At 39.3% G+C, this 14,466-nt stretch overlaps 1 protein-coding gene across 2 annotated transcripts in view; it reads left to right on the top strand.

The window, feature by feature from the left end:
- The window catches only part of arntl1a (aryl hydrocarbon receptor nuclear translocator-like 1a), a 50,338-nt gene that overhangs the window by 24,686 nt on the left and 11,186 nt on the right, over positions 1–14,466 (top strand). For both annotated transcript variants that reach the window (XM_049574434.1, XM_049574435.1), the window contains exons 10-14: positions 636–728; positions 2,491–2,608; positions 4,183–4,332; positions 11,308–11,554; positions 12,956–13,062. In XM_049574434.1, the coding sequence (XP_049430391.1) occupies positions 636–728; positions 2,491–2,608; positions 4,183–4,332; positions 11,308–11,554; positions 12,956–13,062 (715 nt within the window). The remainder of the gene's footprint in view (positions 1–635; positions 729–2,490; positions 2,609–4,182; positions 4,333–11,307; positions 11,555–12,955; positions 13,063–14,466) is intronic.

Below are 14,466 nucleotides of genomic sequence, written 5' to 3'. Positions count from 1 at the left end.
ACCGCCCAGAGATCTCTTCATTGTTGATTCTCATTTGATATAAGGATGAAGGAAGGAGCTCAAACATACAAGTGACAAGCTCTGGACATACTAAACTTTTCCTTCACTCCGCATCAACAACAATCCCACTCTGGAAATTGTCCCACCATCTGCTGTTTCAACCGTACCTGATCCAAAACCATCGTTTCTGGCGGAGTTTCAATCACAGACGCTGAGGTGGAGAAAAACACTTGAATGCAGCATATGTCTCTGTTTCACAATGAAGTGGTGCAGCAATACTAAGTTTAAGTAGTCATTAGACCAGCTAGTGCTCATAGTGCATAAGCAAAGTGTTAATCCATCATTATTGTCGTTATTTCTAGCATATGCTCATCCACAAAGCAACAATGGGCATGAAGGAATTGAGGAGATTATGTCATTGTTTCCCAAACGCTACGTTTTATGTATCAGGTAAACTGTAACTGGAGTTTAATGACCTAAAAATCTGTTTGTGTGTGGATGGGAGGCCAAAATGTAGAGGAAAATATCAGTTTTCAAAAATATCTGTATACATGTAGACAGGGCTGTAGTCATTTCAGATATATTTGTGGAATTCCTTGTATTTATTTCATTGTTTTGTATGTTTGATAATGCAGGCTGCGGATGGTTTCCTGTTTGTGGTCGGCTGTGACCGTGGAAAGATCCTCTTTGTTTCCGAATCAGTCTACAAAATTCTCAACTACAGCCAGGTATGGGGACAGGGTTTGTGCACTGGAGAAAAAGGGACTCATTTCCATTTACTACACTTCACTCAGAAAGCTGCTGTTGATCTGAAATTTTTGCCATCTTAAAAGGACAGTTCACCTCAAAATCAAAACTATATATTTTCCCTCTTACCTGTAGTGCTGTTAATCAATCTAGATTGTTTTGGTGTGAGTTGCAGTTGTTGGAGATATAAGCCATAGAGATGTCTGCCTTCTCTCCAATATAGTGGAACTAGATGGCACCCAGCTTGTGGTGCTTAAAGTGCCAAAAAAACATTTGACAGACATGTGACAGGCTGTTATGCCGCCATAACTGTAGCACATTCACATATATGCAGTTTTTGTGTCGAGCCGTGAGTGCCATGTAACTTTACATTACCAAAAGTTTGACAAAATCACTTGATGACTCCCGTGTGCGCACAGTGAGAGAGGAGAGGGAGAGACTCAGTGCTGCTGCCAGAGGAGCCACTGAATGAGTTCCCTCTGAGCGGTAAGTCGCTAGAAGAGTCCGAGAAGTCTGGGACTGTTCATAAAACATTCAGGATGCCATAGTTTATTCCACACTACTGAAGCTGCTCCTCTTTTTGTAACCACTGCTGAATCAGCAATAATTTCACTTTCAGACATGCTTGTTGTTGCTGTGGGTAACAGTATGCCAACATGTCAGTAAGTCCAAATATTTAATGATATGAATTTTAATGTCATATTAAAAATGAAAAACAAAATTTACATATGAATTTGAATTTAAATTATACCGGTATTGTCATGAGCAATATGGTATGGCACACCCCTACTAAACAGCCAAGTGTCTTTTTAGAAATCATGTTCTGGGTACTCAAGATAATCCACAGATCTTGTAGTAAACAATTTCATGTAGGAACTATTTTCTGTCTACCAAATTACAACTGCCAACCTCAGCACTGCACAGAATAAAGTGTGCATCTACTCACGGACAAGAGGCTCATGCATTGTGACAGCACAAGCTGTAATCTTAGTGGTGTCTGCTCAGCCGAGCTGTCAGTGGTGCTACGTGAGCTAGCAGAAGATACATGCTTAATATTGCGTGGTGATACAATTGGCAGGTGTAGTTCGATGGAAGAAAGTTATACCGACATGACACTGCTCGCAATGAGGTTTTTGGATTGTCTTGAGTAAACAGGCCACGATTTCTGTAACTCACACCAAAACAATCTAGATGAATAAATGGAACTTAAGGTAAGGGAAAAAAATATTCTTATTGATTTTGGGGTGAACTGTCCCTTTAAGTTCTTGTTAAAGCATTTAGCCATGAAGGACTTACAGTATGGGTTAGGGTTAGTACTTTCCTGTACTTTGTCAGTCATAGTCAACGGTGTTGACCTTGTATTTACAGAGCAGAAGATAAAAAGGATTTTCACAGATCAGTGGAATTTCATCACCATGAATAATCAAATTCAAGCAGCAGATCAGAGCAACTTCCTAACTTCAGACGGAAATTCTGTCAGTGTCAGCAGTTCAGTTTTAAAGTAAAGATTTGAATGGCCTTGCACTTTGCCAGAAAAGCTCCCACATCAAATAATTAAAGTGGCATTAATCACAGCACTGACTTTACAGAAGGAAGAAAGAAGTTGTTTATGGAAGTAGATGTTTTTACTTAGTTTTACTTGTCAATAATGTTTCATGTCTTCTGCCTCTTTCCCTCCTCACTTCATTCCCTCATTCTCTCTTTGTCTCTTACTCATATATATGATGTCTTCTGCTATTTCAGAATGACCTGATAGGTCAGAGCCTGTTTGACTACCTTCACCCCAAGGACATTGCCAAGGTCAAAGAGCAGCTGTCCTCTTCAGACACGGCCCCACGAGAGAGGCTCATTGACGCTAAAAGTAAGCAAGTCCAAACACATCATCTGTTGTGCAGAATCAGGTGTTCAGCTAATGTTGTCTTCCCTCCACCCTGAACATGCATCCTAATTTGCTGTCCCTTTGCTACCACACTACCACTGTGCATTGCATAACAAAAACTGTCTCCATACACACAAACGTTTTAGCACCATTTTTGAAATAATCTCCGTCTATACTAACATGCCTGCATATCGCACAACAATTCATACACACTGGGTGTGCCATTGATGCTTAGTTACTGAATATACTACAAAGATGGCGAAAAGTAAGAACAAAGATTTCTTTGCTTGGACTGATGATGAGGTAGAGCTGTAACTGAAAGTAACAAACATGAGTATAAGGTGATCAAGGCGGTGGAAAACAGATTGGGAGTTGTTGCAAAGCAAATACAGTGACATATCAGAGAAATTCCAGGAGCACCTTTCATGGGGTAGCCATAGCGGAAAAGGAGCAACCACACACGCAGGATGAAATCACAAAGGATAGTTAGATTTAGCTATAATGCTTAGCCTTGACACTTTGCCAAAAGTGGAACCCCTAAAACTCTGTTTTAGTTGTTCCATAACACTGGAGTATGTTGAGGCTAGGAGGAAATGTAGCAGTAGTTAAGTGTCTTAAAAGGAAAACATGTTGGCCTGGATGTAGCTTCAGTCAAACTCAATATCCTCAGTAAAGGGCTTCAGGAGGATGTTTACAAACATAGCAGAGAAACAACCACCAGCAATGACAAAACTGCGTACAACATACATGGAAAAGACAAGTAAACAGAAGAAGACCAACAATGAAAAGCAAGCTTAAAAGAAAAAGTTACATCAAGGCCGAGCCAGCAGTGTTTCTTAATCCTTACGGGTCCCGTCATTCTCTCCAACTCTGCTCTGATGTTTGCGGCGTGTCTGCAAGTCTCAACAGAGATGAGAAAGAAGCAAGATGGCTCACTCATTAGCTACTCCCATACACTACATGTAGTTTACATATTTTGTCATATGTCGGGTTTATGTATGCTTGGCCACTCACAGGTTGCTTCTGGGCTGGATGTGGCCCATAGGCTGACAGTTGAATGGGCCTGGTCTAGATTCAGCTTGTGGTACTTCTCATATGAGTTTCAGTTTTGTAATTTGGCAAAAGCAATTTTAGAAAGAAGAGATGGAAGTCTGTTTGAAGCATTACTAAAGGCAAGTAAAAAGCTAAGACAAGGAAATGGTGCAAACATAGCACCCCCCTACAGAGGTAGGCTAGAATCAACTGAATACATTTTTTAACAGTAAAACAATTCAAAGACTGTATGGATGGATGCAGATGGCTGAAATGGGCGTCATTCAGGACTTAAAATACAGACACTGAAAATAGAGTAGTTGCCAACAGTTGGGCTGCAGGAGTTTCACACTGGCAGATGTTATTATAAAACATTTCCCAAGCATGTTTTTTCCCAATGTTATTTTATGCCTGTCATCAAAGAAGTTTCAGCTGCCAACACTGCAGAGAGTAATGTTTGAACAAGTGAAATGTAGTTTTGAAATGTGTCGTTATGTTAACTGTTGGTATGTGTCTATTTGCAGCTGGTCTTCCAGTGAAGACAGACATCACCCCCGGTCCATCTAGACTCTGTTCTGGAGCCAGACGGTCGTTTTTCTGCAGGATGAAGTGTAACAGGCCCTCTGTCAAAGTAGAGGATAAAGACTTTCCCTCCACCTGCTCTAAGAAAAAAGGTACAATGTTGTTTTTTCTTTTACAACAGGAATTAAAACTCAAATTCTGTCACCCACAGTTCACCTCTTGCCCTAGATGTAAGTCTGCCTCTCCTAGCAGCCCCTTTGAAGCAGCTCTGCAGCGTTACCTCACATACTTACCACTGTTTCTTTTCAGTCTTTGTTACCTTCTTATGAAAGCTAAAGCCCTGCTTTCCTGGTGTTCCTCTTCTTGTATTTTTAGAGGCACATCTTTATTAGAGCCAGGAATCACACCTCAGTTAGCATTAGAACATCTCCATTACACAACAAAGGAAGTTGGCCTCTTTAAGTGCATGTATTTATATATTTATTTACCCAACATTATTATTATTATTGTATCATTTAGCTCAACACTACAACACTGTTTATGGCAGAAAAGTGTTAAATTGATGGATGCTTAGCTGTGGGATGTTTCAACATTTTAAAAAAAATTGAATTAGAAAAAATATGCTCACATATTGCCTTTTAGCTGTCGTCCATTTCATGTTCATGCTGACTTATTACATCAGTGTGACATGGACCCATATGTGCAAATCAAATTGCAGTGACATGAGGCCATGCTTCTTTTTCCTGAGCCTCATCACAAAGAGCAATGAAACAACTGATTATAAGCATTATTAGTTGGGACCTCTATTTGACCTTTTGTTATGAATAATGACAAACATGTAGAAAAAGAGATGCTGTATAATGTAGTATTTCAGGGGCTGATAGATGCTGTGTGCTCACTGAACTGCAGTACTTAATAAGGAACTGCTGAAAGCAGAACACACACTGGGCTCCTTTTCATGCTCCGATTAATCAGGGAAAGTCCCCACACTCTTATGCTGATGCTTATATACATGTCACCATGGTTACAAAACAATGTTGTGTTAATATTTACATTGCTTGTACAGATTGCATATAAAATTGCTCTCTTGATAGTTCACCATCAGAGGATGGATTAGTAGTACACACATTATTGAGAACTGGGACAAATGATGTCCTATGACAAAAACATTTAAAGTTATAACCTATTAACTAGGGATGGGGGAAAACATTGATACAGCAGAGTATTGTAATGTTTTTGTGTGGCAAAATTCATTTTTTTTTTATATAAATTGTCAATATTACAAATACAAATTAAACTTTAGGTAGGGGAGGGACTCTATTAGGAGCTGCGCCTTGTCAGAATAAATCAAAACCTTTTAATGACTGGAGCATGTGGGAATTTAATTTGAAAGGACGAACACAGGAAGAGGCCATGCTCAGCAGTCAGGCAGGAGTCACTTTAACAAACCAATCACAGATGACAGATATCTTTCCTTTCTTCTGTAAATATTCAGTCTGATAAATACGGAAAAGTTGATCATTTTAGTGCATGGCTGCCTAAGCTTTACATCTGTCCCATGGACGACAGGCCTACACATTTATGAACAGCACCTATAAACCGCAACCTCAGATGCAACCTGCCGCTGCACTCTTGAAAGCTGGCACAAAAAAGTCTCAAGAGTAGCGCCCAGAACCCGACCTTGACTTTTCCAGACTGTTAAAGACGCAGCATGTGTTCGGCCCATAATAACACGTCGGGCAGGAAATCCAAAGTGTGGAATCATTTTGAGAAGGTGAAGGATGAACCCAAAGTGATATGTAAACTCTGCAGGCAAACATTTGCCTATCATTGGTCGACTACAAACATGAGGCATCATCTGAAACATGTAAGTAGCTACATGCCCATTAGCCACTTAGCACAATCATTACTGCTTAGCCGACAGTGTCATTAACAGGCGGCTCGCTCAGTGTGTGACGTGCACTTTATCGGCCAGATAAAATACAGGCCGATATTAATGAAGGCTCATTAGTATGGTTTTGTATTTCTCTGTAATGTAGCACAGTGTTAACAATGTTACTGATACTATTCTGTCTTAGACCTTGAACGCAAACCATTGTGTTGCCCTGCCCAAAATATATAATTTAATGATCAAATATATCGTTAACATGTGGGCGACTAGTCGACTAATGGCCCGTAATGACGACAGTTGGTCGACTAGGAAAATCCTTAGTTAGGAGCAGCCCTAACTAGATACATTTTGCTGCTGCAAAACAATGGCTAAAGTGAGATGAACAGACTTAAAACTTAATCTTATTAGATAAAAATGATGTTGACAAGGTTTTCCATTAAGGACATAATATTTTATCAAAATACTCAGCATATGGCAACATATTTAAAATCACAGTAATATTGTATTGTGACTTAAATACTGTGATAATATTGTATCATGGATCCTCTGGTGATTCCCACTCATATTATCAACACACTAATTTTATTTCTGTGGTAACACATTATTTATAAAGGATTTATATGTATGAAAAAAATATGATTTATAAAATATTTTGATCTGCTTAAACAGCCTGGGCCCAGACAAGAATTCAAAACTTCAAACAATTAAGAAATGTGTGAAAGCCTTCAAAATCTAAAACTAACAGTACATACAGACAACATCGATGTAAAAATGTACTGCCACAGTCATCTTTCTTTTAAAATCTAATTTTTGTGAAAATGTTGACCTTTTACAGATGTGTCCTAGATTTTTGTCAACTCCACCAGATTTCCACAAAAACATCAATTAATCAAGTATAAAAGGAGTTAGCTTTATCCTAGCTTTATCCTCCTGACTCACTTCCTGGTTTTCAAAAAGGCAGGAATGCTGCTCAAGTGCTGATACGATTTCTATTTTTTTTTTTATTAATCCTTGAAATAATATTGCTATTGGGTGTGTCTCAACCCTAACATGTCAACTCCATAGCCCATATAAATCAGAACTAAATAAGAATTATGATTTTAATGAGTATTTTGATTAGCATTAAAAGAACTCTGAGCAACTTTGAAAAATAAAGTGGCTACTCACTACAGCTGCGTTTAAATTGATAAATTTGCTTTGATCTTTTAAAATATATTTCCTCAGCCTAATTTAAGAGTAAAAATCAAAAACCCATGAAAGTATGGTTTTGTCCCAGTTCTCAAGAATGTGTAAGCAGTAGTTTGACTTGATCCTAAATTCGCACTTACTATTACAAAGGTTGTTCTGTTTTGCTTTCAAGCCACAAACAAACAGTACCAGAGTGAAAGTGCTGGGAAGTGAAACGACGCTCATTTTTTTCAAGTGGTTCTTTAATTCACATCGGGGCTCAACTAGCAGTTTTCACAGCAGTCAAAATAAACTTCACTAAACAGGCACACACTAGGGATTGTTTCAACCAAACCAAACAAGTTAGGTGTAAGGTCTGAGTCAGCTTTGCACACTACAAGGTCAGCAGTGATGAATGCAGAAGAAACACTATTTATGCAGTTATAACTTTTTGGGTAGGGACACACTATGCAGCAATTTTAGAAACTGAAGTTCTAGATGACATCGAAAGTGGGGCTCCGGGTTTTCACTCTTAAAGTGACAGTTCAGATTTTTTAAGTGGGGCTATACGGGGTTCTTTTCCATAGTCGGTGTATTACCTACAGTAGGTGTCAGTCTGGAGAACCAGGCTGGAGTAGCACCATGGAAGCTTATCAATGTACTGCTGTGAAGGGGTCAGCAACCTAACAAAATTTAGCTACTTAAAAAAAATGGTATTAGTTGAAGTGTATATTATATTTAGAATATTTTCATCACTTTACCATAAGACAGTGATTTTTGACGGGGAAGTGAAGCTGTTATATCACTGTCAGACAGCCAGACTCTATTCAGAAAAAACAGTGTTTTACTATCTCTGAACACAGGAAGTGCCGGTCTATTAGTATCTCAATAAGTAAGTTTGTTTGTATTATTGTGTGACTTTAGCATTGAAGGGGTTAGTTCGGATTTTCCAAAGTCACACAATAACACTGAATAACTAGCCGATGGAGGCAGCAGGAGACCAGCAGCTCTCGTATTCAGTACGCTAAAACGACTGACTTTGTCAATGGAGTCTGGTGGCTTTGACGAGAGCGTAGATGTGGATCTGAAGCTGTTAACGGCTTCCCTGTTGTAAATCGTTGTGCGACAGCAAGGTCAAGTGGTGAAAATGCTCTCAATATAGTTTTCACTTAAACTGCTTTTAGGTGGGACTTCTTTTAGGTGGCTAAAATATGTTTTTCTGCTGTCCACAGCAGTACATTGCTTAGCTTCTGTGTTTGTACTCCAGCCTGCTTTTCCAAACTGGGGGCATGCTGACTGACATCTACTATATGTAATACACTCTCTATAAATGAGTACCCTATACAACCCCACTTCAAAGAAAATCTGAACTGTCCCTTTAATGCGTTTATATACTGTCCTGGTAAATAGTGATATACAGGGGATTCTGAATTAAAGACAGGAAACAAGTAATGTTCTCCTCTATTGAAGTGATACAGCTCCATAGTGTTTGAACTACTTCAGTTATGTAAAAAGTCCTCAGACAGCTTTTGTAGTTCAGCCATAGTGCACCCAGCTACAGTATATCCTACATTATTCAGATCAACATGAATCCATTGTCTGCTAATGACACTCAAACAAGTCTTCATCTTGTTTTTTTTTTTTTCTGGGGCTTTCTGTCCTGTTCATTGTGTCATCTGTATTGCAGTGGCCTGACAGCATATCAAACATATGGCAGGCTGCATGTCACCATGCTCAGTCACTGAACTTGAATATAAACTTAAAAGTATCTTTATCGTCAGAAGAACATTCACAGGCCATTCGTAGTCACGCAACCTAGATTGGTTATGTCACCATTCATGTTGAATTTTTTATTGTTGAGCTGAATATTTCATACAGACAAACTTTATTCTCCCTCTGATGTTGTGCTTTGTGTGTCACAATGGGGAGAAAAATAGTTCAGTCATGTTATAAACTGGCTGAACTCCTCAGAGGCACACGGTGATACAATAGCTTTTCATTTCAGATGACTGTTGAATTTTTAGAACATAAATCAACAAGCAAACCATTCTCACAGGGCACTGAGATATGGAGGCAATTCTCTTATTTCTTTTTTTGTTTTGTTTTATTTTGTTTTTTGGCAAAACTTGAAGGCAGGTACCTTGTTAATCATAATAACACTGTCCGCATAGTGAAAGCAGCTGGTCAGCAGCAATGTCAGTCCTCTGTCTATGTCTACACAGGATACGTTCTGGGATGGAACTGCTCATAGGTCACTGACTTTTTGGCAGCACTAAGATCCCAATAGTGTTGTCAAGAATATCAGTTTATCAATACACATTGATTCTGAATATTTGAAACAGTCTCAATACTATTTTCCCACAGAATTGATACACCAGTACCAGCTGTGCTTTCTTGCTTTCTCTTATTGTTAATGTTTTCAACAGTCATTCTGCTGTTCTCTGCTACTAACCAGGTCAAGAAAAGGTGTCATTGTTGTGTTATAGCATTGTTATATTTATCTTTTAATAAGAAATGTACATGTTATGCCCTCAATGTGAATTTTTCCCAGCGGCATTGAAAATGGTATCAGTGTTTTTCAGATTAATATCGTGACAGCAGATCTTAACACGCAATCACTTGAGTTATATGAGTAAAATAAATATAGAATAGAACAGAAATAGTAAATGGACTTGAAGCTAGCTGCAGGTACGAACGTTGAGTGCAAGAATTCCTATAAAAGCTGCTCAGTTGCGCTTAAAACCAAAAAAGTTCAACTGCCATGTGTAAAATTACCCGGTTGATCGGCACTGCTTCCGCACTGTGTAGCCCATAGAGCAGGCGCAGGAACCTTCTGCTGGCCGAGCCGGCTACTTCTGGTTTAGCTACTAATTTGAATTAGGATAAAATGATTCAACCATTTGGCTCTTCTAGACTTTCCAAATGTTATCTGACTGAATGGATCAAATTCTGAGAGTGAAACAAGTCCTTTTCCGGGGGTTGTGACACTAAAAAATATCTACTGTTTACAGATGCCTCTTTTGCCATGTAAGGGAAGGGTCTCTTTGGGCCACAGGGCTTCATATGATGATGTAATTCCACCTTTTGGCAACTGCAAAAATTGTCTTTAAAGCCTGGCCCACTTCCTTGAGGCCTGGTGTCAACAGCTGTGTTGATTCAAATAGTTATTGGAAGGAGATGAAAGTACCATTTATAAACAAGGTCCCTTATTAAAGAGATAATTTAGTATCCTAATCTTGTAAGAGAGGTTTTTTGTTTTGTTTTTTGTTTTTTTGTTTTTTTGTTTTTGTGGTTTTGGGTTTTTTTTAATCGTTTTTGTTTTGATGATGTAAGGGAAAATCCACAACACACTGCTGAGGTTACTTTGTGAAGTCAAAATTTTCCTCCAGTGAATAATGTCACTCGGCAGTACAGTTTTAAAATAGAAACTAAGCGTGGTTGTGTAATAATGCTTGGATCAGGATTTTCTTGTTTAGGTTTTTTATTTTTAAAATTAACGGAATTTAAGAAGAATTCCTCAAATGTCAAAATGCATTAAACAATGTTTCTAACAGTAGTCTAAAATAATAATTATAGATGCATTTTAATTTGGTTTATCTTGACATAAACTGTGTGTGAATGAGATGGTAATGAATCTTAACATACAGTAGGACTATGTTGAAGCAGATTTGGAAAATAAAGCAACTAAATAACAAAGCAGATGACAGTTGATTTGTAGTGTCACCCAAAGATGTGAGTGGGCCAGTATTTAGGTTTTTTTGCATGTGTAGTTTGCAAAGAATTTTTTTAATAATTATGAAATGAAATCTTTCAGTGTATTCATACTCTTCAAGACAGCATTAAAAATCTTACATACGGTGTTTCTATCCTGTTTTATAACAGTTTTTAATGTGGTGAACCACTGGGTGCTGGTTTTATAATCATAAATCAAAGCATTCAGTTCACTGAGCTGTAAAAATCCCCCATCATCCCCACAGCATGAGGATGACATCCCACTAAGATGGTCCCAGTCCGGTTCCAATAATACCGTCTAACACGTCTCTCTGCCTGTCTCCTCCCCTCCTTACAGCCGACCGTAAGAGCTTCTGCACCATCCACAGCACAGGCTACCTAAAGAGCTGGCCACCCACCAAGATGGGTCTTGATGAGGACAACGAGCCAGACAACGAGGGCTGTAACCTGAGCTGCCTGGTAGCCATCGGCCGCCTGCACCCCCACATCGTCCCCCAACCCAGCCTGGCAGACATCAGGGTGAAGCCCACAGAATACGTCTCCCGACACGCAATCGACGGCAAGTTTGTCTTCGTCGACCAGAGGTGAGACAAAAAAAAGTGGGTGGGGAGCATTCAGTGGGATTTATCTTAGATCATACTGAGGCTTCTGATTTTTTTTGTATGATGGAAATATTAAGCTCAACAGGTGCCAAATTCTAAACAGATTTTTGAGGCCACATCTTCCTAAACGTATCTGTGCTGTCATTTTGGGGTGTGTAGTGAACAGTGGTGTTGCGGATCACTCTGTACTGAAGCATGTTTGGTCTTTTTGGGTAAAATATCAGAAAGCAGGAGAGAGACCCACAGTGATCTCTTGAAAATACATGGATAGAGTAGCATTTGGCATTTGGCTGTATTACATGATTGTATGTGATCCTGGTTTTACATTGCACCATACCACTACCATTATCACATTCCCACTTACCCAAAGTTTCTCTGAACCGTGCTTTGACCCAAAGTTTTTGGGAAGTCTTTTTAAGGAACTGAAGGTTTCTTCAGCCCATTGTTATCTGTGCCTCCAGCGCAGTCTAAAGACCATTTAAGATCAGGCGAATTTGTCTGTAACAGTATGAGGTTTTCACACTACGATAACTGAAAATATTGCGGTTTTACGGTATCACGGTATTTACAGAATTATTAAGTTATTAATTATAAGTCAAAATGAGCCTTAAAGGACTGAAAACAGAAGGGTTATTTTTGGTTGATCAGAACTTTTTATTACTGTAATTGAAACTTGAAAACATTTTTAAATGAAAGTTTGTAGAAAAAGTAAAGAAAAAGTTGAGATTGAAATGTATACCTTACCACTGCTGCAACCCTAGTCCACCAACATATGAAAAAGCAAAATGATGGGACGAGGGTTGCTAGTGGTCACTGGAGTAAACACGCTGTACAACCTACAGTTCAATGTACCCATCTGTGAAGGTGGTCCCTTTAAAATTTCCCTCTGAGGAAAAACAAGTCAGGCAACCTGTCTGGGGTGTACCCCATGGATAGTGCCAGCGCCCCATATACAGAGGTGATGCCTCGCTGCAACAACCGTTTGCTGCATGTCATCCCCCCACTCTCTCTCACTCCCCATTTCACTCTCTCCTGTCAATTAAAGGCAAAAGCCTGAAAAATCTTTTTAAAAAAAAGAAGAGTTTACAGATGATAGATAATGGATGAAAAACCAAGTTTACATGATTGTGTGCGGGGACACACATTGGAGTTTCAGAGTCTTTCCTTGCTGAATACTTTCTATATCTGTCTGATTTTCAACACATCCTAAAATTGGAGAATGCGGCTAACATTAATATATATTTGCTGGCCAACTGCTTTAGTTTTTGCTGCAGATCAGCGTGTTGAGCACTTCTTTGCTTTATTACTCAGTTGTGAGGAGCCACATACCAGAAGGTAAAGTAAACACAACCTTTCTCTGTGTCTGTCTGTCTGTCCCTCCAGAGCCACAGCCATCCTAGCCTACCTGCCCCAGGAGCTGCTGGGAACCTCCTTCTATGAGTATTTCCACCAGGACGACATTGGCCACCTGGCAGAGTGCCACAGACAAGGTACCTTCCGTGAGATTTTGTTTTGCCTCTGCACCTGCGACAGCCATGGCCAGAGGCATTATGTTTTTGGGTTGTCTGTCCATCCATTTGTGCCGTTCTTGTGAACGCTACATCTCAGAAGCACCTTGAAGGAATTTACTCAATTTTGGCATGAACGTCCACTTGGACTCTGATGAACCGATTGGATTTTGGTCAAATTGTTTTTTGGCCATAACTCAAGAATTCATTTACAGATAATGACAACATTTAACACAAATGTCAAAAAGGATAAAATGATGAAGTGATGACATTTTATATCCAAAAGGTCAAATGTCACTTTCAGTGTGACATCATAATGTTCTGCAAAAGCAATATCATAACTCAGGAACAGAAGGGGAGACATTTGGTCAGATACTGAATTGGTGGCACTAATCTTGGGTGTCCACCTTGAAACTGTGCTGCTTGTATAGATAATCTGTGCTGTAGGGTTAAGATGTATGTGAAGCATCCATGTTATAGAATTTGTAGCCTCTTTGCAGAAACATGCATATTTGAAGCATCGTCAGGTGTCATCCCTACATGAGTCTGGAGAGAATGAATGAATAAGGAGTAAGGCCCCGATCACACTGAGAAGTGTTGCTACAGACACGGCTACTTCAAAAAAAAATCAGCCTTCAAAAAGACAGAAGCCTACATGAAACTGTCATGAGATATGATTCCCCCTTCCTTCTCTGATACGCCACAGCCCTCTTACAGTCCAACAGCTAAGTAGTTAGCTAGCCTGTTTATCAGCACAGTTAAGGATATTATACTCACCAGTGAGATTCACCTGCCATCTCCACGATTAAGATTTGAATAATGTTTTGATCTTATTCGTAATTAAATACCACCAATATCAGTCTTCCATCGCATTTGTCCCACTGTTCTTACCACATACCAGCATCAATAACCACATAAACAGAGTGATACGACTCCACTGCTTGTCCTGAAAAGTTGAGAATATTTTAACTTTTCTGCGCATCTAAAAATCACTAGAAAAAAGTGACACACTGTGCAAGAGAGTGCCGCACTATAAATAAACAATGGTTTAGCCAGTGATGCGTTTCTAGCAATGTGTCTGTGTGATCAGGGCCTAAAGCAGCATCATGCAAAGAATGTATGGGCTCCCTGGTCACCTGGTAAAGCGTGCTCTCCATGCAGGATGAGTCCCTAGCAGCAGCCCCGGTTGGATTCCACTCTGTGGCCCTTTGCTACAAGTTGTCCCCTCTCTCTGTCCCCTCTTTCCTGTTTATCTGTACAATCGAATAAAAGCAAAAAAGCCCCAAAAAATCTTTAAAAGATGACAACGTAAAATCACATTACATTACAGATGATACAGATACAAAGTATAACTTAGTGGATGTTATAGTGATGTGACTGAATGAA

Source organism: Epinephelus fuscoguttatus, linkage group LG4 (genome assembly GCF_011397635.1).
Source record: "Epinephelus fuscoguttatus linkage group LG4, E.fuscoguttatus.final_Chr_v1".
Taxonomy (NCBI): domain Eukaryota; kingdom Metazoa; phylum Chordata; class Actinopteri; order Perciformes; family Serranidae; genus Epinephelus; species Epinephelus fuscoguttatus.
Note: the sequence above shows the minus strand (reverse complement) of the source record. Positions and strands in the feature narration are given on the sequence as shown.